This window comes from Eptatretus burgeri, chromosome 13, assembly GCF_056783735.1.
Source record: "Eptatretus burgeri isolate ZD-2024b chromosome 13, Ebu_testis_v1, whole genome shotgun sequence".
NCBI lineage: Eukaryota > Metazoa > Chordata > Myxini > Myxiniformes > Myxinidae > Eptatretus > Eptatretus burgeri.
Window position 1 is genome coordinate 14,901,560 of NC_140973.1, and position 25,890 is coordinate 14,927,449.

The 25,890-nt window shown below is 43.4% G+C and overlaps 1 protein-coding gene across 6 annotated transcripts in view; it reads right to left on the reverse strand.

The window, feature by feature from the left end:
• The window catches only part of SLC4A1AP (solute carrier family 4 member 1 adaptor protein), a 45,201-nt gene extending 19,545 nt beyond the window's left edge, over window positions 1-25,656 (reverse strand). Inside the window, exons 1-9 of one of the 6 annotated variants that reach the window (XM_085851223.1) lie at window positions 24,958-25,644; window positions 22,800-22,992; window positions 22,458-22,601; window positions 18,769-18,829; window positions 17,744-17,883; window positions 8,452-8,612; window positions 7,134-7,203; window positions 6,703-6,898; window positions 6,363-6,480 (exon numbers count right to left, since the gene is read on the reverse strand). In XM_085851223.1, coding sequence (XP_085707349.1) covers window positions 6,363-6,480; window positions 6,703-6,898; window positions 7,134-7,203; window positions 8,452-8,612; window positions 17,744-17,883; window positions 18,769-18,829; window positions 22,458-22,601; window positions 22,800-22,992; window positions 24,958-25,596 — 1,722 coding nt within the window. In that variant the 5' untranslated portion in view covers window positions 25,597-25,644. Of the gene's footprint in view, window positions 1-6,362; window positions 6,481-6,702; window positions 6,899-7,133; window positions 7,204-8,451; window positions 8,613-17,743; window positions 17,884-18,768; window positions 18,830-22,457; window positions 22,602-22,799; window positions 22,993-24,957 lie in introns of all 6 variants that reach the window. The other 5 variants (XM_085851224.1, XM_085851226.1, XM_085851220.1 and 2 more) reach the window with 5 other exon arrangements.
• Between the last annotated feature and the right edge of the window lie 234 nt (window positions 25,657-25,890).

The window sequence follows — 25,890 nt, forward strand, 5'->3', positions numbered from 1 at the left end:
TTCACGTGCTGAAGTACCCGGCATTGCCCGAGGAAAGTCAATGAAATACTCCAATAATTAAAGTTGTGTTGTTGACAACAAATCACTGCAACCTCAACATACGATCTTCACAAAACATATTACTCGAAGGCTCAAGAGAGAGAGGGGTGGGGGGGGAGAAAGGGAAGGAGAGGGGGTGGGACAGAGAGAGAGGGGGCTGGGAGAGAGAGGGGGTGGGAGAGAGATAAGGGGGTGGGAGAGAGAGAGCGGGGTGGGAGAGAGAGAGGGGGTGGGAGAGAGAGAGGGGGTGGGAGAGAGAGAGGGGTGGGAGAGAGAGAGGGGGTGGGAGAGAGAAAGGGGTGGGAGAGAGAGAGGGGGTGGGAGAGAGAGAGAGAGAGAGAGAGAGAGAGAGAGAGAGAGAGAGAGAGAGAGAGAGAGAGAGAGAGAGAGAGAGAGAGAGAGAGGTGGGAGAGAGAGAGAGGGGGTGGGAGAGAGAGAGGGGGTGGGAGAGAGAGAGGGGGTGGGAGAGAGAGGGGGTGGGAGAGAGAGAGGGGTGGGAGAGAGAGGGGGGTGGGAGAGAGGGGTGGGAGAGAGAGGGGTGGGAGAGAGAGGGGGTGGGAGAGAGAGGGGGTGGGAGAGAGAGAGGGGTGGGAGAGAGAGAGGGGGTGGGAGAGAGAGAGGGGTGGGAGAGAGAGAGGGGGGGAGAGAGAGAAGGGGGTGGGAGAGAGAGAAGGGGTGGGAGAGAGAGAAGGGGGTGGGAGAGAGAAAGGGGGTGGGAGAGAGAGAAGGGGTGGGAGAGAGAGAGGGGTGGGAGAGAGAGAGGGGGTGGGAGAGAGAGAGAGAGAGAGAGAGAGAGAGAGAGGGTGGGAGAGAGAGGGGGTGGGAGAGAGAGGGGTGGGAGAGAGAGGGGGTGGGAGAGAGAGGGGTGGGAGAGAGAGGGGGTGGGAGAGAGAGGGGGTGGGAGAGAGAGGGGGTGGGAGAGAGGGGGTGGGAGAGAGAGGGGTGGGAGAGAGAGGGGTGGGAGAGAGAGGGGTGGGAGAGAGAGAGGGGGTGGGAGAGAGAGGGGTGGGAGAGATAGAGGGGGTGGGAGAGATAGAGGGGTGGGAGAGATAGAGGGGTGGGAGAGATAGAGGGGGTGGGAGAGATAGAGGGGGTGGGAGAGATAGAGGGGGTGGGAGAGATAGAGGGGTGGGAGAGATAGAGGGGTGGGAGAGATAGAGGGGTGGGAGAGATAGAGGGGGTGGGAGAGATAGAGGGGTGGGAGAGATAGAGGGGGTGGGAGAGATAGAGGGGGTGGGAGAGATAGAGGGGTGGGAGAGATAGAGGGGGTGGGAGAGATAGAGGGGGTGGGAGAGATAGAGGGGGTGGGAGAGATAGAGGGGTGGGAGAGATAGAGGGGTGGGAGAGATAGAGGGGTGGGAGAGATAGAGGGGTGGGAGAGATAGAGGGGGTGGGAGAGATAGAGGGGTGGGAGAGATAGAGGGGGTGGGAGAGATAGAGGGGGTGGGAGAGATAGAGGGGGTGGGAGAGATAGAGGGGGTGGGAGAGATAGAGGGGTGGGAGAGATAGAGGGGGTGGGAGAGATAGAGGGGGTGGGAGAGATAGAGGGGGTGGGAGAGATAGAGGGGTGGGAGAGATAGAGGGGGTGGGAGAGATAGAGGGGTGGGAGAGATAGAGGGGGTGGGAGAGATAGAGGGGTGGGAGAGAGAGAGGGGTGGGACAGAGAGGGGAGGAGAGAGAGAGGGGAGGAGAGTGAGGAGTGGTGATTCCAGTATGTGTAACGTCCAGTTTAATGTCCATCCAAGAGACACATTGATGAATGACCCTGCCTGTGAAACACCAGGATGACAGTTTATAGCTGGGTCGGGTTTCAAACCAGGTTACACAGCTTAGAGCAAGCGTGCGTACCTCTCGGCTATCCTGCCGTGATGTGGCGCTTAATTTCTTTGTAACAAATGAAAACATTTTTTTACTCATTGTAATTATCTAATTTACTTTGCCTTCCTAAACTCCAGAGATGTCCCCACGGAGAACCGTGCCACGGTATCTCCATGGAAGCTTGTAGAGATCGAAGCTTGAAGAGTGCTCCAAATAAGCACTCCAACAACACGGTTAAATAAACTTTTAAAAACGAAACGTATAATTATCTGTATCTATCTATGTCGAAGTGACGGGTCGTATAATGGAAGATGATCGTACAAAAAGGGGAAACATCAAAATAAAATTGTGCATTTTCAGCAAGTCACCGTCTGAATGACCGCACGTACAACAACACCGGGCCAAACGCAAGCGAGTAGGACCTGAACTTTGTTCAAGTCGATTGATATATTCATTGACAGTGCGTATACTTTTGACGTGCATGGGCATGGCTTGGAAACAAACAACCAAGCTCACCAAGTGGCTTAAGCATTCAAGCCAGTACTCCTACAAAATGGTTGATAAGGAACAGCTGACTTGGCAAGCTAATTGCGATCGCCGGTCGGTGATATAAACACCATGCACCCAGAGACGCCTGAAATGTCAAAGTCCGAGTTGGACAAACAAACACTTTTTTCTCCAATCAGAACTGCTGATAAGTTCAATTCCAGAGTTTACATTTTGTAATTCAGCTTAGTTTAAAAGATTCTAGAGGTTATGGCATGTGCAAAAATGAAACAAGCCGGTAGGCGACATGGGTGTTCGTTATATAATTGCATTCTAGTCATAGTTTTTGACGGATCTGGCTGAAAACTTTTGACAAAGAGGTTGATTATAGTGCGCATAAAAGCGCGGAAGCCGATTTTTGATTTTCGAAGAAAATTTTTTTTTCGGATTTTTGCAAAAATTTCAGTCCCGTTGCTAGGCAACGGTGGCGTCCACAGCAAAGGTGCTCAAAAGCATACAACTAGATCCTGGTATGAACCTACCAGTCAAGTTTCATCAAAATCTGTTGACTCTGGCCTCCAGAGCTGTCCATTACATACAAACAAACAGACAGACAGAAAACCTGAGAATAAAGGCAGTCTAGCGACCACCCAATACACAGCCATAAATGCTGGCATCTCTGGGCATTTATAAGCATTGCGATGTATCCAGCGATTCATAAGAATGATGACCAGGCATTCGATACGAGTGAGAAAAGTGGGGGGGGGAAACTTTATCATTGAATGTTAAACCCTTGCGGCCTGCTCCAAGTCAAGGCATTGTTGATCAGGCTAAAAAAATGGTGAATTAAGACCCGAGCGAGGGACAGTGAGGTGACCATGGATGAGCCTTCATAAAGGATGATTAAATAAGGCCATTATCTTAAAAAAGGGTGTTTTAATTAACCCACACACCCAATTTTCACTCATACCCTCCCTTGGAGTTTCCTTCGTGTGCATGCAAAGTTTCAAGTTGCAAGGTTTCATGGTTTTGGAGTTATGAAGGAGACACACACACTGACTGACTGACTGACTGACATTTATTACTACAGAAAAGATAAGTATCAGCTAAATCAATTTGATTATTGTATTTAAAAATATTTAATATGCAGTGATTATATTTACAATCTAATTAGTGTATATTAAATCTGTCTGCCTTAACAGTGATTTATATCACAACTGTTTTCCGGGAACTCGTAATCGCTTTTTCACACAGAAATTACAACTTAAAGGCCCAGTCACACCTTGACGTTTTAGCCAACGTATGCCGATTTTTGAAATTTTTTTCTAAAACGCTGGCACACGTTGAATATGTTATGGGTAAGTTTTGATAACATTGAGAGCACGCTGAAAAACACTGCCATACGTCGTTGTACGCTGGCTTTAAACGTTGTACTTTTCGGTTGTCCTCAAATTTTTGCATGCTTGAAATTTCACGACGTATGCCGGCGTATGACTCACACGTTCTGCTACGCTGGCCACAAGTTGTATGCACGGTCTGCGATCGTTGACAGACGTCAACACATGCTACATGCAAGTTAATCATAAGTTGAGACACGCCGAGGTAATGTTTAGCGTACCCGAAACTTATTTCTAACCTATGATTAACGTGTTGTTGGCACGTTACGCGATCGTTGCCACACGTCGACAGACGTTACTTTTAAGTTACTCATAGGCTGAAAGACGTCGGTATAATGGATTGTCCTTGCGTCAGCGTCCACGGCCACGGCCAGGACATTTATTTGCAGCATTCTTCAAACTTTTCTTCGGCATGACGAGGATGTTCACACTTCGATGTCTAGCTTGGCTATGATTCCAATTGTCCATCGGCAGCGTCTATTTAAAATAGTCGAGTTTGAGCGTTTTAACACGTTCAGAAGAAACGCTTCAAATTTTGAAACCCTAGCGTCAAAAAAAAGGCGAGTGACAGCAATTTAAATCGTTCATTGTAAACAATGAAAATAGTTGAGTGGTACCGTTTAAAAGTCGTTGAGTGTAAAAAAAATCCAGTTGTTGAGCGCAAGTGTCAACTTTCAATAGTGGAGATGCAGCCATTTAAATCGTTGAGTGGCAGCCTATGTATAGCAAACCCCACGTCACCGGCAAAGATAAACTGCCGCACGATATGGATAAGTTAGGCTATCGTTGGGCATAGTTTGTGAACGCCGGCTACACGATAATTATTCGTTGGTATACCGTATCTATAAGTTATCGAAGCGCTCTATGCACATTATTAGTTCATTGTGCATTTGTCAAACCCGTTATGAATAGACCTAAATCGTAAAAACAAGCCATAGCTCATTGTTGAAAAAGCCCCATAAAAAATTAGCCGCGAAGAACTTCGAACAATGGTGAAAAGATATCTCCTACCCGTGGACACGCGGACGCAAGGAGGATCCATCATAACCCACACCCTCCCCCTCACACTCACCTTCTACTGCCAACATGAACAAACTACTACTAATACTGATACTGATACTGATACTGTTACTGCTGACATGGACATCGACTCAAAAAGGACTCAAAAACACTGTTGGGTTCCCCTTTTATGAACACCATTTTTATATACCAATTCCCAAAACCGCTGGGAACACATCTTTATATGGCAGTTGTAAGTTAGAAACACGTTCATTTATTTTTTTTGTCAACCGGAAGACGTCATTGGAATACGTCTACATACGTCAATGTGTGTTGGGACTACGTAAAGAATTGGTTTAAAGCACGTCAAACATAAGTTAGAAATAAGTTTCGAGTAAAAAAGACATTACCGCGACGTGTTTCGACTTATGAGTAGCTTATAAGTAGCCTTTGTGGACGTGTGTAAGCGTCCGCATATCATGTGTAAAACTTATCCCCATCGCATGCGGAGCGTGTGTCATACGCCAAGTACGTCGTAAAATTTTGAACATGTTTAAAATTTCTTGACGTACTCTACTTACTACGACGTATGATAGCATACTTTAGCGTTCTACTCACGTATACCAAACTTACTCATACCGTATTTGACGTGCCCCAACGTTTTAGACACATTTTTCTTAGGTCGGCATACGCTGGCAAGATCGCCAAGGTGTGACTGCGATGTTGACACTTCCATTTCTACGGCAGTTATGATTTGAATTGTTGTGAGTCAGCCTTTTAATAGGCTACGTCACGACATCGTCGGCGATGCGTGCAACGCGCTCTGCCTAAGTTAGACTATCGTTGGGCATAGGTTGTGTAGGCCGACAACAGGTTCAGCATTCGTTGGTATAAGTTATCTATAACACAACGAAACGTTCTGTGTCCGTTACCATTGCGTTATACATAAGACCAAGTCGCTATGAATACGTCCGAATCTTTAAAAAAAAACATCAAAAGTTCAACGTAAGCCAGTGTTTTACATACATTTTAATACGTTGCCATCACTGGCTAAAACGTCAAGGTGTGACTGGGCCTTAAGAGGGAGAAGAATTGGGATCCCGACAGCAAATGAACACTAACATTATCACCGTCTCATTGTCATACTTGATCGTTGGTTCACCAATCAGTCGTAAATTACGAACACCTCCGATTTCGATTAGTGTACATCTGTCGAACATCAGAGTGCACATCATTTGAATGCCAAGTCTGTTTGAACACAAAGTTCAAGACACTCAAACTTAGAAATCCCTGGAAAAATTACATTTGGGGTGAAAGGTTGTGAGACGATGTTGCTATGCAATATCGCAAAAAGATAAGTCGCTACACACCAAGCATACTCGAGCTGCCCAAGCATCACGTACTAACTTTTAAAGATGTCAACATCTTTATGAGGAAAACCCTTTATTCCGGAATCATAAAAAAGTTACAAAAAAAACCAAAACTCATTCCTGGATCAATGTCCAACCCTTAAAATTGAATGACAGTCCATGAATAAGAAAGGTATGACCCCAAAATACCAATTTTACTGCACATAAGCAAAATAATTAAATAAAGTAAAATAAAACTGCTTGTTCCACATACCCCAACAGTGCCAGTCTTGAGTTTACACCCTCCCTTCATGGCTCCAAACATGGGCAGGAAAATCTTCTTGGCGGCTCCATCTGTCCGAGCTTTCACCGCTGAAGGATTTTCCCCCGGCCTGCATTAAAAGTCAGTATTCGCATCGATGAAAAGGTGAAAGTCCAAATAAACTCTTCCTAGAATATACGATTTTCGGATCATATGATCATGTCTTAGCCAATATGAAAAATCCATTCGGGGGGGGGGGGGAATTGGAGGAATGGTTCCAAAAATGAATGTGGCTGTGACAGTAGGACTCGTAAGAGGGTTGTGATCATGGTTTAAGCAAAGCTGGACTCACAGAGGTTTCATATCTGGCAGGCTGGCTGGACGTGCAATCTCGATGAGCCTCACCAGCCTTTGCCGATCCTTCTTGAGCTCAAAGTTGCGCAAGCGTAGTTTCCTCCGTGTCACCCCATCGACCACTGCCACTGCCCCACTCCGGATCTCACTCATGTATGCCTCCAGGCTGTCGTCGGACTCAGCAGTGGAAGGTGCTGGTATGCACCACAATGGAACGTTACTCAAAACGCTAAATTTGAGAATGGAGAAATGTTCCTCCATTTTTAGAAAACTTACAACTGAGTCTCCTAGAATTGGCTTTCAAGATCGGAATCAATGTTGAAGCTCATGTCGTGATTATGAAGATTTAGAATAAAAACGATGAAAGAATATTCTCAAAAGTGTCAGCTTACCAAACCACTTTGTGCACTTTCCGTTTAAGAAACTAACCTTTTTGCGACAACTTGAGTTGCTCCTCAGTAGAACACAACTCTTTGTCCACATCCTTCAACTTTAGGACCTGAAAAGAATATTCAACAGCAACCAAATAATTATTCAGGTCGAAAAATTGTTACCATGTTTAAACTTTGCATGATTACTCCACGCATGTGAAGCAAAAAGTGGGGTCAAGAAATTGGTTCACTGTCTGTCTGGCTATCTTCAAACGTTAGTTTATGATCGAAGATTAACTTGATTTCAATTGAAAGTTATATTTTAATCACGAATCAGAAAACAAATCTGTAGTTTAACAATCCTTTGGCTCTGAATTTCTCTCGATCTCACATGCGAAGAGAGGAGTGAGACAATCTCTTTACTCTGTCTGCCTGTCTGGCAGTGAAACAAAATTGAAAATCATTCCAAACAGGAAACTTACAGTTTTTAAGGACGTCATAAAGAACACAAACGACAGGCACAAATAACTAATGTAACGTGTTAGATACGGTGGTGTGAAGGATGCTGCATCAATGGCGATAAACTTCTGCAATTTTTTTTTTTATCCAACTTTTAAAATCTTTATTTCATTTCAATTTAATTATAGACTCGAACACTATAGAACACAAATCCCCTTTTTTACGCTTCCAAAAACCTCCAGTTTTGCAGTACGACATGTTAAATAAGGTGATATATAAGACACTGCACCGACGGCACTAAACTTCTGGAATTTTTTTCGTACAACCTTTAAAATCATTATTTTATTTCAATTGAATTATAATACTTGAAAAGTGTGTGGGGTAAGATGTTCTATGAACTCCAGCTTGACAAGTTGCAGTTGACCTAGACCCAGGGCTGAGAGGTTGTCCGAGAGACCTCAAGGTATGCACACTCACCTCTGAGCTATGTAGCCTGGCTTTGAATCCCGACGCAGCTATAAACTGTCATCCCAGTGTTTCACAGGCAGGGTGATTCATCAATGTGCGCCATTCCTCGGACGGATGTTAAACTGAGCGTCCTGTCTGCCGGCATTAGTTGGTGGACGCTCGTCCTTCACAAAGATAATGTGAGCTATCGCCGGCACCATGGCCAAATTCCTCTTCCAACTACTTAATGAAACGTCAGGCCTGTTTAGCCAGTTCGTGAAAGACTTGGGCCAAAGTCCAAGTCTTGATGTATCAAAAAAAGTTTGTGAAAGACATTATTGATGACTATTTCCAATTAACAATGCATCACTGGTAGTACCGTAACCATAGCAACTGAACCTGGATATATAATTTTCACTTTACAGCACCCCTTTCACTTGAGTTTGCCTCCCGGACGGTCCATTTCGCACCAGAGACGCGTAGGTGTCGGTTTTCTCGTGGACCTTTCCCGCCTTTCGCATCCTTTGCAACCGCTTGTGCTCCACAGCGCCCGTGCGATCCAGGAACGTGTCTTCATCGCTGTCATAGAAATCTGCTTCCTCCCAATTTCTCTCTTTCCTCTTCCGGCCACCTAAGCAGGACGTACATTTTCGGGAATAACACGGCTTGTCTTGTACGTTATTAGACTTGCAGAAATTGTCTTGTCCAAATCTTTTATGCTATTTTAGTACAATAAAATGGGGACTAAGGCAAAGTATGGAACAAAAAGGATTGTTTATCCTGCAACAATGAGAACTCTAATCCATCACCTGGAAATATGCACATCAGATACAAAAAGGTTATTCAGTAACAAAACTTGACCCTCACAGTTATTTGTGCTATAGCTGAAGGTCCCATCGCTGATATTTGAGATTTTGTTACTTCAATCAAACCTGAAAAAAAAAATTTGCCATCCACATTATGGATATAGAATTGGCTTAACAATAGGAAACCATCTGCAAGCCAGGACATTCTCTGAGAATCTGAGATAAAACTTGTGGAAACAAAGAAACTTTCATTGGAATTATCAGTCAAACTTACTTTAACCATTTCCTCCTCATGTTGAATAATTGCCACACATCGATAAGTTAATAAACATAAACCAGCCGATTTCAGTCCACTGTAAGACAAATGTCTCCCACAAATAATCTTGAGGGGTGTTTTACAGAATCACCATGTTTGCCAGGTGAAGATTAGCTGCTTCTTCGTTCGTATGCAGTACATGACTATGGGTAGCATCAATGGCTGAGGGCATGGCTGTGCCGCTAATGCAGTGCCCTCTGCTGGTTAGCGCAGGAATTTGTAATTTGTTCATGGTGCTATCCGTAGTTTTTGTACAAAACTCGCCCACTCTTCCTGAAGGACACCATGGGATCTTTAACATCAACCATCAACTTATGGCAGCAAATGGGACGCCCAGTTTAACGTCCATCGGAGGGACGGCACACACATTGATGACTCGCTCTGTATGCGAAACACTAAGATGATAAGTTTATAGCCGAGGTATACACACTCACCTCTGAGTGCGTTTGAGCCAATATTCGAACGCACTCAGAGGTGAGTGTGTATACCTCAAGAGCACAGGTGGGCAAAATACAGCCCAGAAATTGCCTCCGTCAGGCCTGCCATGACTCCCAGACAAGACTATATTCTTCTGCCCTTGAAACAAGAACCAGATCATTTCGTTTTGATCAAAATGGTTATTTAAACATATTCAAAGCAATAACATTTGGGGAACTTTAAATTTACTTTATCCCTTAACAGCACCCCTTTGTATAGAAATATATGGCTGTACAAATAACAAATGAAAGCAAACCTTCCATGCATAAAGCACCCACTTGGCATGACAACATAGGTGTTACAGTTGCTCGTCTGAATGTTGGTACTTTGCGTGGTAGAGCCGGTGAGATAGCGGAAACTTTGAGCCACAGAAGAGTGGATGTATGTTGTGTGCAAGAAACAAGGTGGAGGGGAGGTGCTGCAAGAATAGTCACAGGTATAAATGATGGGTACAAATTATTTTGGATAGGTTGTGAATGGAACTGGTGGTGTTGGGATTATGGTGGCTGAGAAGTGGGTGGAGAAGGTGTTGGAGGTTAGGAGGGTAAATGCAAGAGTTATAGTCCTAAAGGTGTTGTTTGATAAGAGTATATTAACAATTGTATCAACATACACCCCACAGATAGGATTAAGTGAGGAGGAGGATGAGTTTTGGGACACACGTGTGCATGTTGTTTCAGGAATAAGCGGGAGAGAAGTTGTTGTGATGGGAGGAGACTTGGATGGACATGTCGGAGAGTTAGCAGAAGGATATGAGGGTGTGCATGATGGTTCAGGTTTTGGATGTTAGAAACACTGAAGGTGTAAGAATACATGAGTTTGGGGATGCTTTAGATATGGTCGTCTGCACACAATGTTAAAGAAAAGGCCGAGCAGACTGATCACTTATGAGCCAGGAGGTATAAGGAGCCAGATAGACTACTTTCTAGTTAGGTGATGAGAGAGGAAGTTGGTTAAGGATGGGAAAACAAAAGGTGGAGAAGAATGTACCTCACAACATTGGCTACTAGTGTGTGATGGAAGGTGAAGTTGGAGCAGGCAAAAGAGGAAACCTTACATCCCAAGGAGAAGAGCATGGAAACTTGGAGATCAGAATGTAAAAGAACATTTCTAGAGGGAACTTCTGGAAATGAATCTTGGAAACCCTATGGTAGGAGAGGATGTAGAGAGTTGTTGGAACTGTTTAAAAGATGGGCTGCTGTGTGCTACTGAAAAGACATTTGGCTGGTCGAAGGGCCCAGCTCGACATGAGGCTACATGGTGGTGGAATAATGAGGTGGATATGGCGATTTCAAGAAAAAAGAAAACTGTTTAGGATTTGGAAAAAGGGAGGGATAAGGAGGAATACTTCATGGCTAAACGTAGGTCAAGAAGGGAAGTTTACAAGGCCAAAAAATTAGTGCAGGATTCACTTTCAGATGTGATAAATAATACAGATAGTAGAGGGGAGATATTAAGGATAGCAAAGCAAATGATCAGTCAAAATAAGGATCTCATAGGAGAACAATGTGTAAAGGATGACATGGAAAATATATTGGTTGACCATGGGGAGATTAGAAATGCTTGGAAGAGTTACTATGAACACCTGCTAAATGAGGAGTTCCCTTGGAACAGGGATATTCTGGAGGCAGTAGAGCCGGTGCAGGGCCGACCACCTGAGATAAAGAATGAATGGGTGAAGAAAGCCATCGATGAGATGAAGAGTGGTAAAGCGGTGAGCAGCACTGGTAGTGCCACAGAGATGCTGAAGGCATCTAGTGATATTGGAATGAATTTAATCACTAAATTGATAAATGCAATTACAAGGGAGACATCTGTCCCAGATGATTGGTTGAAGTGTAATGGTGAATATTTAAAAAGGGAATGGTGATGCCTGAGTTCAGAGCAACTATCGGGGTCTGAAGCTGCTGGACCATGGAATGAAAGTGGTAGAGAGAGTTATGGATACATTGATAAGACAAGCCGGTAGGTGGCGATGGGTCGCCGAGCATGGAAACTATAAGATATAGAGCAAAATGGATGTCATATTGCGGATAGGGAATCACCTTAAGATTATGCATATCAAATCTCATCCAGTTCCATCTCCTGATAACTACTCGGTATCCATTTGAATCAAAAGTACCGAAAATGCGGTTTGAAATCGGATATCCCCAAAGTTTGAGGGGGTGCTGTAGGTGAACAAAGATCTAAATCGAAAATCCGGCTCGATCGTTTGTGCACATTGTATTACAGACGATTAGTGTGAATTTTCATGACCATCCGACCATAACCCGAGGAGGAGTAGCATTTGGCGCGAAGGCACCTCCAGCTCTTGCATATTATCGATTTTTGCACTAATTGACCTTTGACCCCTGACCTAAGCGAAATCGGTCAATATGTCCTGAAGCAAAGTTGTAGTACTCATTGAGTACCATGAACCTGCAAAGTTTCATTCGTATCGATGCACTCACCTGGTCGCTAGGGGGCCTTCAATCTTCGCCAATTTCCGCGCATACCCTAATTGTAGGGGGCGCTGCGGGTAAAGTATTCCATATATCACAAAAAACGGAATATATTTGATAGAGCATCACCTGTAGATCATTCGTGCCAAATTTCATAACCCTACGTGGGATAATGGCTTTCGGAATTGATTTTGCGTGAACGGTACCGATTTTGAAGGTTTTTTGGTTGTTGCTAGGGAACCAAAGCGTCCCAAGCAACCATCACAATTTCCAAAGCACTCGGTCATAAGATGTACCTACCACCAGAGTTTGGTCAAAATCCGCCCATGTCTACTCCCAATTATGCTGATGACAAACGAACAAACATCCAAATAAACCAATGTCACCCGCAGGGTGACCCGTATCTTGCCAAAAGGTGACCACGTGTGACTTTTTTAAGGTCACACTGAGGTGAACAGAGCTGCTATCCACCAGGAGCGACTCCTTGAGGAATATCTGCCTACGAGAGATTCCGATGAGAATCGTTCTACAGAGTAACCATGAAAAATAAGCTTTTGCCTCATAACGTCACCAAATGACGTCATAATGTCTCAAGCTTGACATATCTAGAAAGCACTCAACGAGGTGTTCAATTTGAGGTACTACACGATATGGTTCCTAAAACTTGAAAATTTGACCTTGGTGTCAAATATGTTTGACCTGAGGCACTAACCATGAAGGTCAAGGCCAATCGCCACCAAAAATTAATCAGCTGAGCGCCAGACCATGAACTATATTCCCATGAAGTTTGAAGACGATCCGATCAAAATTACTCAAAAAATAAGGGTTTCGTCGACTCCCCTGATTTGCGACAAAGTGACCTTGACCTTTGACCTTGACCTTCAAAATTTTATGCGCTGAAAGGGACCTCTATAGGCCTCTGATATGCGAAGTTTCAAAAATTTCCAATGATAACTGTGCTCTGCAGAGTGATTTATACGTGATTACAGACCAAAAAAAAAAACAACAAAAAAAAAAAATCATATGAAGGTCAAGGCCAATCGCCACCAAAAATTTATCAACTGAGCGCTAGACCATGAACTATATTCCCATGAAGTTTGAAGACGATCCGATCAAAATTACTCCAAAAATAAGGGTTTCGTCGACTCCCCTGATTTGCGCCAAAGTGACCTTGACCTTTGACCTTGACCTTCAAAATTTTGTGCACTGAAAGGGACCTCTATAGGCCTCCGATATGCGAAGTTAAAAAAATTTCCGATGATAACTGTGCTCTGCAGAATTTTTTATACATGATTATAGACAAACAAACAAACAAACAAACAAACAAACAAACAAACAAAAAAAAACATACAAGCTGACTAACATATCTTGCAAAAACTTCGTTTTGGCAAGATAACAAACAGACAGAATTACTGACAATAAGGGTCACCTATTTCGGCGACCCAACAGAGTGTAAATACACATGAAATGCAAATTGGTTTCATGCCAGGAAGGGGCACGATAGTTGGCAATTTATATAATTCGACAATTACAGGAAAAATATCTGAGGAAGAATAAACAACCACTTTATATTTGTGGATTTGGAGAAGGCGATCAATAGGGTTCATCAGGAAGTGGTGCAATGGTCCATGAGAAAGTTACGTGTGGTGGATTGGTTAGTTATGGAAGTCATGACAATGTATGATGGCCCAAAAACCTCTATGAGGGTAAATGGAGTGCAGAGTGAGGATTTTGAAGTGCGTGTTCATCAGGGGTCAGTCTTGAGTCCAATCCTGTTCATCATGGTTCTTGAGGCTATCTATATCACAGGAATTTAGAGGAGGCTCACCTTGGGAACTCTTATATGCTGATGACCTGGTGCTGATAGCCGACAGTGTGGAAGAGGTAATGGGTAAATATACAGTGGGAAAGGAGGGTATGGAGGCCAGAGGACTGAAAGTGATTATGAGGGAAAACGAAAGTACTAATCAGTGGTGCGGGAGAAGGAAGTGTGGAGAAAAGAGGGAGGTGGCCCTGTGCTGTCTGTAGAAAAGATGTAAGTAGCAATTCAATATTGTGTAAATCCTGCAAGTGCTGGGTGCACAAGAGGTGTAGTGGCATCAAGGTAGACTGCAGGTGGTAGCTGTCTTCAAATGTGCTGTTTGCGCAGGTAAACAAGTGCCACCAGTTGGAATGGAAAGGTTAGTTTATGGGGATATATCTCTGGAATGTGTCGATAAATTGTGTTACCTTGGTGATATGATTGGTGCAGGTGGTGGTGTGGAAGCAGCAGTGAATGCAAGAATTAGAAGTGGCTGGAGGAAGTTTAGGGAGCTGTTACCCTGATTGAGATCAAAAGGGAACTGCCTGCAATTAAAGGGAAAACTTTATGCAGCTTGCGTTCGAAGCGTGATGTTGTATGGCAGTGAAACATGGGTGATCAAAAAGGAGGATGAACGGAGGTATGAACGAAATGAAATGAGAATGGTGAGGTGGATGTGTGATGTGACCCTGAAGGATAGGAAATCGAATGTGGAATTATATTAAGAGATAGGTTAGGTATAGAAAGCATTAGCGAGGTTATGCGTAGGGATAGGTTGAGATGGTTCGGACATGTGGAAAGGATGTGGTCGGGTAGTTGTGCGAAGAGGTGTATAAATATGAATGTGAATGGAAGGAGAGCTGGGGGCCGTCCGAGGAAAACATGGGATGTGTTGCTGAGAGACGATCTTAAAGTTAAAGGCCTAACAAGAGGGCGAGCAAGGGATCGTGCAGCCTGGAAAGCAGCCATTCGGTGAACCACGGCTTACACAGGCAAGCATGGAAATGGTCATAAAACGATGATAATATCGGCGAACGTTGTACAGCAGGAAAACAATGCAATTTCTGCGTGCAGGGTATGGGCCTATGATTGATCGCAATGGTTATGATGCTAATCACAGCAGCCAATGGTTTCGCACGGGAGCTATGCTAAAATTAGCTTTTTGTATAGTTTTCAGTTTTGCAGTTTCACATTTGTTGCACTTCACAGGTGGGATACAAACCTGAGTTTATCGAAGAAGAGAAACGTAGATGCTGAATGCCGAGTGTTTAACAAGGAGTGGACTTCAACATACTTATTTACGGATGCAGCAGGGTTTTCTTCTGTGCGTTTGGTTTGCAAAGAAAGTGTCACCGTGTTCAAAGAATACATCTTGAACCGACATTTCGAGAGCAAACATGCAGCCAAATACAATAACATGTCTGATGAAGAGAAAGTGACACAATCGCACGAGATGGTTGCTCGACTGAAAAAAAAAAACAGAACAAAGTTCTTGAAAAGGATTACTTTTTATTTAGTTTTCCCGATGGGGATATTTAATTCAGTTTATAGTTTTGTGTTTTTTTATTTTAGTTTGTCGTCTTCAGACCCGTGAACCCATGAGGGGGATCAAGTGGAGCTTTAATTAATTTTTCTCCATTTTGTCGTATTGACAGACATATTTAAAGACTACGTTGCAAAATAATTTTTTATGCCTCCGTTGACCAAGTCGCCGGAGGCATGAGGTTTTCAGGTTGTCCGTCCGGCTGTCCGTCCCTGCAATAACTTTTTGGTAACACGATAAGTCAAGAACGGTGAAAGGAATCCAAGTCAAAATTGGTATAAGTGATGTATAATGATGTAAAGATGAATCGATTCGATTTTGGAGGCAAGAGGTCAAAGATCAAAGGTCAGATCATGCAAGGTAAAAATGCTGTTACCGTGCTAACTTGTGAACCAGTGACTGCACTTTGACCAAACTTGATACAAGTATGTATAATGAGGTAAAGATGAACAGGATTAGATTTTGGGGTCAAGAGGTCAGAGGTCATGCAAGGTAAAAATGTGATACTTGAGAACAGTGTAAGGGATTTAAATCAAGCTTGGTACAAGTATGTATAATGAGGTAAAGATGAACTGATTAGATTTTGGGGTCAAAAGGTCAAATGTCAGAGGTCATGTGAGGTAAAAAAAAAATTATGCTACCGTGCTAACTTGTGAACAAGTGATGGGATTTTGACCAAACTTGGTATAAGTATACAGTATGATGCAAAGATAAACTGATTAGATGGTGGCATTGAGGTCAAAGGTCAAAGGTCAGAGTCCATGATGGGTTTTCGTTACCGCGATAACTTAAGAACGGCTGAAGGGATCCAAGTCAAACTTGGTACAAGTATGGATAATGATGTATACATAAACTGATTAGATTATGGGGTCAAGAGGTCAAAGGTTATGTCAGGTAAAAATGTGATATTTGAGAACAACTGAAGGGATTTAAATAAAACTTGGTACAAGTATTATAATGATGTAATAATGTGGGTGGAGGCCTACATGTCGACGTTGAGACGTCGAAGAGTGCCGTTCTCGTTTAACTTTTACTTTAACAGACATTTGGACAATCTGACATACAAACTCACTGTCACTTGGCTGTGATTATCATGCAAAAATGTCTTAACACATCAAACTTTAATGGTACTAACTACTCACACATCATGAATTCGAAAATAATTTCGATGGTGAGGTAATTTTATTCCAAAACAGACGCAGTATGTGGCCTGCGACGACACACCAAAATTATTATGTGGTCGGCCCGTGAAAATTGTCAACCCCCTGAGCCCTAGCCTATCCTGCCAGCCCAGTGAGGGTTAGCAATAGTGAGTAGCTATGGGAATCAAACCCACACCAACTACTGGATAAAGGACGATCTTTAATCACAACCATACAGCCAACTCCAATCGGTACCAGAACAAGCCTCAGAAATGTTAGTGGTTTTTTAACTGCAAAATAATTTGTTACAAATAAAAAACAAAACTATATTTTCCAAACTGAAACCATGAAAATCTTAAATATATATATATATATATATATATATATATATATATATATATATATATATATATATATATATATATATATATATATTTGGCCTGTCTGTTTGTCTGTCATGTTATAACTTGAGAACGGATTAACGGATTTCAATAAATCCAACTACGGTTGATTCAGGAAACTCCCAAGAAGTTTTGTGATGAAAATGTTTTGTTTTTGCTTTTTTAACACGGGTACACGGGCACACTTGGCGAAACTGCAAATGCCAACTTGCGACGCTGGTTATCCCCGCACTCCCAGGAATCCTTTTTCTTCTTGCCCTGTTGATTAGCCATCACAGCAAAGAGACGGGTCCTATTTTCCAGTATAAATATATATTTATTCATAAAAGGGTTCTCTCAAAGCAATATTTATCACAGTTTCATTTAGCACACTGGTTCCAATTCTGACATTCCAAACTCTGTTACAGTGTGTCCATGCTACTGAAGCAATTTCTTGGCAAGTGTTTTACTGGATAGTTTGTCATTTCCTTCCCAGCAGTAGTTATGGCAGGAATTTGCAATTTGTTCAGGATGCCAGCGATAGCTCGCCTACTCTTCATGAAGGACACTGTGGGATCTTTAACATCCACCAACAAATGTCCGCAGAACACCCAGTTTAACATCCAACTGAGGGACAGCACACACATTGATGAATCACCCTGCCAATGAAACACTGGGATGACAGTTTACAGCTGGGTCAGGATTCAAATCCCAGCTAGACAGCTCAGAGGTTAGTGTGTGCGCCTCTAGGCTATCCTGCCAGCCCTTTAGCATATTAGCGAAGTGCAAACATGAAATGTGGATGCTACACGATTTATCATGCATGAGCCATTGCAGTATGCATGTTCTACATTACCAGCCTCTTGCCGAAGCAGCCCATTAGCATCCAGCATACGGCATGCTTCAAGCGCGCACTGGGCCACCACCTCCTTCTTCCGCCCGGTACCTGCTGCCTCAGCCACCAACTCTTGGCCATTTGAGTTCTCCATCTGAAGCCTGCATGCAAGTATCAACAGAGAAGGACAATATATATATATATATATATATATATATATATATATATATATATATATATATATATATATATATATATATATATATATATATATATATATATATATATATATATATATATATACATATATATATACTAACTTTATTTTGTACAATCACGTTCAGAATGCTGTCAGACCTGGAGCAGTCAAGTTGTTAGAAAACGCCAACACACCATTCTCTCTGTACAGCCTATTATCATGAGTAGTGCAAAAGACATGATACATGGGAAGTCTGACTGCTCTTAGGACAAATGTATGCTTTCAAACAGAAATGTTTCATATACTTCGGCCACCTTGACAATAAGCATGTGTATCATCACATTGGCATCTTTAGATAAATCCAAAACCATAAACTCTTCTACCCTCGTTAACTTCCCCCAACCCCACCTCAATTCCTCCTTCCAAACTTCCAGTTTTTCATCCTGAGCGTTTCCTTCTGTATCCATCTTGTCCACCCTATGTCAGAGCGGAGGTAAATCCTCTCCTCTCCTGCCTCTCCAGGCATCCTCTCCTGCCCCCAATTACCCACTCCCATTGTTTGTCCAAGTCTACCTCGATCTTGGTCTTCAACTCTGCCATTGGTGTTTCCCCCTCCCTCTCTCTACTGTTCATTTTGTCCTGCTAAGACCTGATCCATTCAGTGTACAAGTTCTAACTATTCCATGAGCCTTGACTGTGTATACCAAAAAAACAACGTTCTAATGATCATGTTTCAAGGAAAATATTTCTTGTAAAGATTTGTTTGTCGCAGTTTCAATGAGATGCTCAGCCATGATACCCTGTTTCGGGCCGGTAACACGATCTTTAATGAAAGAGCAAGACGAACCTGACTTTGCACAACCAAGACGCCGGTCCCTTCTCTTCGACATCGTACTCCAAATCCATCCCTGAGAGCAAAAACGGGTGTTAATGATGAAGAGTGATAAATCAACATTTTCTCGCCCAATGAGATGGAATCATTGCTTACACCCACTTTGATAATGCAAAATGTGAATTTATTCGACTTTAGTAGTGTGGGAGTAAATAAAATCTCATATTTATATCCTGCACATGGTGATCCGGGCTCTGCTGTATGGCGTGTTGTTTGGCCTCGGGGGTTATTTCCCTTGTTCTGCATTGTTCGTGGGGTCGGGGCTGTCAGATTAAATTATCCACCGTTTTATTTGTTGAATCCGTCGTTTTGGACATTGTAATACATTTCCTCTTGTTGTTATTGTTTCGTATGCAGCCTGTGGCTGCTGTTTGCATCATTTCTTCTGGAGGAGTAGCTGTGCCGCTGATGCAGTGCCCTTGTTGGCAGAAAGCTAGTACTCATTTTCCTGACCTCGGAAGGATGACGGGCTGAGTCAACCCAACTGGTGTTATTTCAACGGCACAAGAGGAGCTGAAACTCAAGACCCTAAGATCTTAAGCCAGCCACCTCAACCATGACGCCAAAAACCAGCCTTTATTTCCCATTCATTAAAGGTCCTATGACACTCAAAAGTTTCTGGTTATTTATATATTAACTTGACCTTCCGAGTGAAGAAATCACCCATGTTTCTTTTTTAAAATCAACAATGGGATAATTAGACCAATATTTCGAACATTTGTAGTGCTTTTCACAACTTGCTATGCCCCGCCCCTCAAAAAAGTTGAGTTCAGCGAGCTGCAGGTCACGTGATCGTTGACGACATCTCCAGAACGCGAATCGCACAAAGTGGATTGATTAGATGTCGCGTGCCGTATAAAGTACGTACAAATGCATTGTGCACATGTGTTTGCTATCTCACTGATCGTCTTAATTCCTGTGATTGTTTCGCAGAAAAGAAATTCTGCTTCTGAGCCGTGTATGCACAACAATCACGAGGCAATTATTTATCCCTTTACAGTACTACCTTGTCGTGGTCGTGTACAAATCCAATACATGTATGCACAATAAAGGGCTATACCATGTCCACAAAATATAAAATGTGACTGTAGAACCTTTCCATTAAAAAAAGAAAAACTTACAGGGACATACAAGTAAAATACGAAAGATTAATATTGCATCATTTCAAGGCACAAGGAGATAATTTTAAAATCAAACTGTGAAAAACCTGCATCCACGTTTTGCAGCTTAGTGAATTATTCGTTGAAACCAGCCTGCTGGGATAGATACGATTCCACATACGTGCAAGCCAGGTATGGCTGCACTCGACATACATGGGTTTATTCTAAAGTGAAGGTACTGCTTCCATTGGCTTGCTATTCATTAACATTTTGCCAAAATGCTGTAATAAATGAACAGGGAAAAATATGTTGGCCAAACTATGAAAGACAAATTTATCTGTCCTATTACACGGCCTCATAGCCTCGGGACTCTTACGCATTGATTTATACATTGTGTGCAAGCTAATACAAGTTACTTGTCAACTCTAGAGTCTAGACTAGTCTGATAAATCTGATGTGCTGTAGCTTTCTTTTATTATTCGCTTTTATTCATTGTTTTCTACTGGCGCTACATGACGACAGTAGGAATAAAATAAATTAAAATGCAACAGAACGTCAGATTTATCGGACTACTCTCGACAATTGTGTCGCAAGGTGTGTTCTGCACACAAGTTTTCATTGTATCCGGACAGTGAGATTGCTTCGTTTTATGCACGGAGAGATATGGCCGATGACATGCGCTGGCCTTGCTTGCGATTCATTCGCCCGTGCAACATGTCCGCTGTGCTGCACTGGTCACGTCAACTCACTAAAATATTTCTCATATTGAGCAGTATGCAAGTAGAATTTACATTATTGAATTACGAATAGGATTTAGTCCAACCAGTTGTTATTGCCAAGTCTTCCTTCGATGTCCTCCCGATCATCATGAATGCCGGGAATTTCATCGCCAGTTTCCTCTGCTTGTCCTGCTTCGGGCTCGAACTGGTAAGGCCGTATTCCATTTCCAGCTGCCTGAACTTCACCTCCCGCGACTACGTTATCCGACAATTCTCCATCTGATTCAGACCAAAATTCTTCATTTCTCTCACACTCACTGTCGCTACCAGACAAATCAAAGTCCATGTCATCCATTATTCAAAACCAAATGTTTGATTTTTTTAAAGCAGAAATGAACGAAGCATTTGAGTCAACCAATCGAATGTGGAAACACACAAGAAGCCAATACAATCACGTAGACCACCAACCTGAGTAATTTGCGTGCGGCCTTTGTTGTTCTGGAGATGACGTCATGTGGGTTACGCCTCTTTCAGTGGATTTCGGCAGAATTTTTAGGGGCGTTCAGGAAGAGGTTTGTTTTTTTAATTTTACATTTTACAGAACGAGTATTGTGAAAAAAATTGTCAGATCAGAAATCACGATGAAAAACTCCTATAGGATATATATATATATATATATATATATATATATATATATATATATATATATATATATATATATATATATATATATATATATATATGCAATTTCAGTACTTTTGAGCGTCATGGGACCTTTAAAGTTTATTGAGCGATTTCTCAAAGTCTACAAATGTAACTTGATGATAGTCTTTGCGGTCACGTGATGTGAAAAAATTCCTCTTGCTCTGATTTCTTCAGTTCAACTTTGCTCCGATTTCCTTGGTTAACGCAGAGTTCATCTCCGCTCCGATTTCCTCGGTTAATGCAGCGTTTACCTCCGTTCCGATTTCCTCGGTTAACAGTGTTCACCTCCGCTCTGATTTCCTCGGTTAACGCAGCGTTCACCTCCGCTCCGAATTCCTCGGTTGATGCAGCCTTCACCTCAGTTCCGATTTCCTCGGTTAACGCAGCGTTCACCTCCGCTCTGATTTCCTCGGTTAATGCAGCCTTCACCTCCGTTCCGATTTCCTCGGTTAACACAGCGTTCACCTCCACTCCGGTTTCCTCGGTTAACGGTGTTCACCTCTGCTCCAATTTCCTTGGTTAACGCTGCGTTCACCTCCGCTCCAGTTTCCTCGGTTAACGCAGTGTTCACCTCTGCTCCGGTTTCCTCGGTTAACGCAGTGTTCACCTCCGTTCCGATTTCCTCGGTTAACACAGTGTTCCCCCTGCGCTCCGATTTCCTTGGTTAATGCAGTGTTCACTTCCGCTCTGATTTCCTCGGTAACGCTGTGTTCCCCCTCCGCTCCGATTTCCTCGGTTAACGTTGCGTTTCCCTTGTGTATTGCCGATGGTATATTTCCATGTGCCCAGAGTAAATTGTAACTCAGACTTCACTCTCGACTACGAGCTATATTTGTCCAGTCTCATTGTGTACAAGCTGGCAAAACAATAAATATGATTCCAAAGTATAATTGGGTAAAACAAAAAAAAGAAGTTTTTCATCGAGTAGTCCACAAAATAAGTTTTGGTGTTGCAAGTCGTTAATGATTAAATTATGGTCCGTATAATAATATTTATTTACCAATTCTTCTTCTCGTCTTCCACCCCGTGCATGTTTGATCGTAAATGGCCACTTTTGCTGTCTCGGAATGCAAAGACAACTCAGAAAATCTGTTACCCACAATGCAACCCGGGGATTTACCTTCTCTCTCAAAGAATTCCCGGAGAGCTTTCTTCGGATCCTTGACATAATAGGCTTCCTTCTCTTCGTGGAAACCGACAGCAAACGGGTTTTCATCACACTGTTCCTCTTCCTCGCCGTCTTCATCAGGATTATAATCATCTGCTCCAGGTTATGAAGAAAGATGAAGAGAAAATGAAAGTTTTGTGATGAGTACCAATGTCGTGATATACAAATGTTTACACCGACTCTCCCATCAGACACCGATCCGCATGATGGGAATATATAATAAACAAAAATCTTACAACTTTCACAAATCCTTCACAGTGCTTTGAACACATACATATATGACATCATACATACCCATGCCCCAGTTGCAAGTAGCATTCTCCTCTTGGGCAGATTTTGCAATATCGTGAGGGCCTTCCTCTTCATCCGGATCTTCCCCCAGCATCTTCTGTTCAAGTCTTTCCAGTTTTTCCTTGCGTTGCCGTCCCAGGGCTTTCAACTCGGTGACACTCAGCTCGCATTCCACCTCTTGGTCAGTCTCAGGGCCCTGGTCGCATGGTAACCCAAAACACCAAGAACAATGAAATTGGAAGAAGACGTCGCCACATTCAAACAGATCGTTCACCTCAATTAATCTTTGTTCACTAAAATATATTTTAACTCGAGAGTTAATAGAACACCTGAGCCCATGCAGTCTTGAGGAAAAGAAAAAAAAACAAAGACATGGGAAGAGTCTTTTGTAGTCTTGTTTTGTGTTTCCGAGCAAAATCAATACATACATTTCCTGAGCCACAATTTTGTCCAAATTTTGATATTCACCAATGCTGAGACTGACAGCATGAGCAGTAAATTTGATTGGTCGAGATCAGGGGATCCCAAACCCCAAACTCGGGTCATGAGGTCCTTCCGATGAGTTGCGGATGATTACGTGCCGCTTGATCCTACAGCGATACACCTGATTCACACGTTGGTAGCTTGTTCGCTTTCTCACAAATCGCAGTTTTTTAAAGGGTGGGGGGGGGGTTCATGGCGAAAGCATTTTCTCAGGCAAATGTTATGGTAGGTACCGGTACCATTTGGGTCACGAGGCAAATGCGATTTCAACTTTTGGGTCGTGGACAAAAAAAAAAAGGTTTGGGAGCGACTGGTCTAGAATCTAGATGGTGTAAAATAGCTTCTCATTTTGTCCAAGTGCTGCTAAACTTTGACACCACCTTATGTACCAGGTTACTTTAGTTCTTTGTACTTGCAGTTTGTGTCCTTCATGACATCCCGAGAAACTAAGTTTCCTGTTTGGAATGATTTTCAATTTCGTTTGACTCTCATCCAGGCAGACAAACAAATTGACCTACTCCTCTGCACGTGCACGCTCAGGATGGGACGCCATTCAATTTGCTTTTGGCAGATCTCCATGGCTATGCATGGTCGGTTCGACCATGTTGATACTTTGATTGAAGATCTTCATGGTAAACCGGGTTATATCCAGGGATTTGTTCTCTCGCACAAGTGAATGATTCAAACTGCCATCTCGATGAAGTGCAAACAAGGGATGCTCCATCTTGTTGCACGTCATTCGTCCCTCGTACGTACACCTTGGGTATGTCAAATATCCCCCGGCACAGCTCAAAAAGGGAAGGCTTCTGTGGTGGTTACCTGGCCTAAATTCCCAACCCACTATATTTCATCGGATAACAGGAATGTGAATGTTAATTCAGAAGATAAGTAAACTCCATCCTGACCAGAAGATAAGTAAACCGATCGTCGATACGGCGGTTGGGAATGGTGGACGCAGTACATGTTTTCCTGCAGCATCATGACCCTACCGACGGACCAAGTAGCATTTAGATGCGTCTACTCGATGATGACAAATTTTATTTATTCGTACGCAGCCTGTAGCTGCTTGGCTGCATCATTTTCTGGTGGTGTGGCTGTGCCGCTGATGCAGCGCCCCGTTACCAGTACGCCGGTACTCATTTCACAGACCTCAAGAAGATGGCAGGCTGAGTCAACCCACATGGTGTTAATTCAACGGGTATGACAGGGGCTTGAACTCAAGAGCCTACAATGTTAAGCCAACACCAGGCTACGAATAAAATTATCAACCCTCATTTTAAAAAATTGAGTAATTCGACTGTGCGCAGTCGACGGGTATGCCTCCGCTCTCCCGCACAAACACTTGAGTATTGACATATTTGACCCTTGACCTTTATCATATCTGGCCCAAAATCTAATCACTTAATTGCCCTGTCTAATTTTACCTTTTTACCAAGTTTGATGAAATTATATACAATATTTGAGTTAGAGCGTAAACAGTAAAATTTCAGTTTGACCTTGACCTTTGACCCTTGACCTTTATCACATTTGGCCCAAAATCTAATCACTTAATTGCCCCGTCTCGCTTTACCTTTTTACCAAGTTTGATGAAATTCTACAATTTGCTTCTTGAGTTATCGTGTAAACGGACGGACGGACCCGGAAACCCAAAGTATCGGACAATCCTTGCCACACGTACTTGTAGAACAAACATCCTCGAACTTCCCCCAAACCTGAGCGTGTACCCCACCCGGAGGCGCCGGTAGCTTCGACCAGGCAGCCGTTCCTTATTTACAAACGTTCCGTGAGTGCTCTGCAAGTCATACACCGCCCAACCAGAGCCCTGGTCGTCGATGTCTCCGAACTGCAGCACGGCGTGGTAGCGGGACACGGAGGGGTGGTCCATTTGAATGTCGCAGCACGCCAGACGACCCACGACCTGAACACTGTGACCCTCGAGTTTCTTGGAGCCCCTTATGGCGCCTTCCTTGATCATCTCCAGCGAGTATTCTCCGTTCGGGACGGAGCTCCATGAGGGTTCTCTGTAGGGCAAGGCTGGCGGTGCAGTGAACGTTTTCGCTCCTTTCCTCACATCGTCCTCGTCTCTGCTCGCAGCTGAAACTGTTCGTGTTCCTGATCCGTCACCGTCCGTCAGGTAAGGCCTAGTAACTCTGCTCGAGCCGACAGAAGGCACAGAAGGCTTCTTAAATTCTCCATCGTCGTTTTCCGCCGCCGAGCTGTTTACCTTGACACTCTCAGCATCGACGTGCGATTCTCCGTCAAAAACTTCCGATCGTTCCTCAGAGCCGATTTCACACGACACCAAGGGCGCCGCCATATTAGTCTGAAATAAACCTCGGCGGATTATTTTGGTTCCGTTACGTCACTTCCGGACGTAAAATAATTCAGTTCCTCTGGTGAAAGTCAACGATGTGGGCGGAGCGACGATGTGGGCGGAGCGACGATGTGGGCGGAGCGACGATGTGGGCGGAGCGACGATGTGGGCGGAGCGACGATGTTGGCGGTGCGATGTGGGCGGAGCGACGATGTGGGCGGTGCGAGGATGTGGGCGGAGCGGCGATGTGGGCGGAGCGACGATGTGGACGGTGCGAGGGTGTGGGCGGAGCGACGA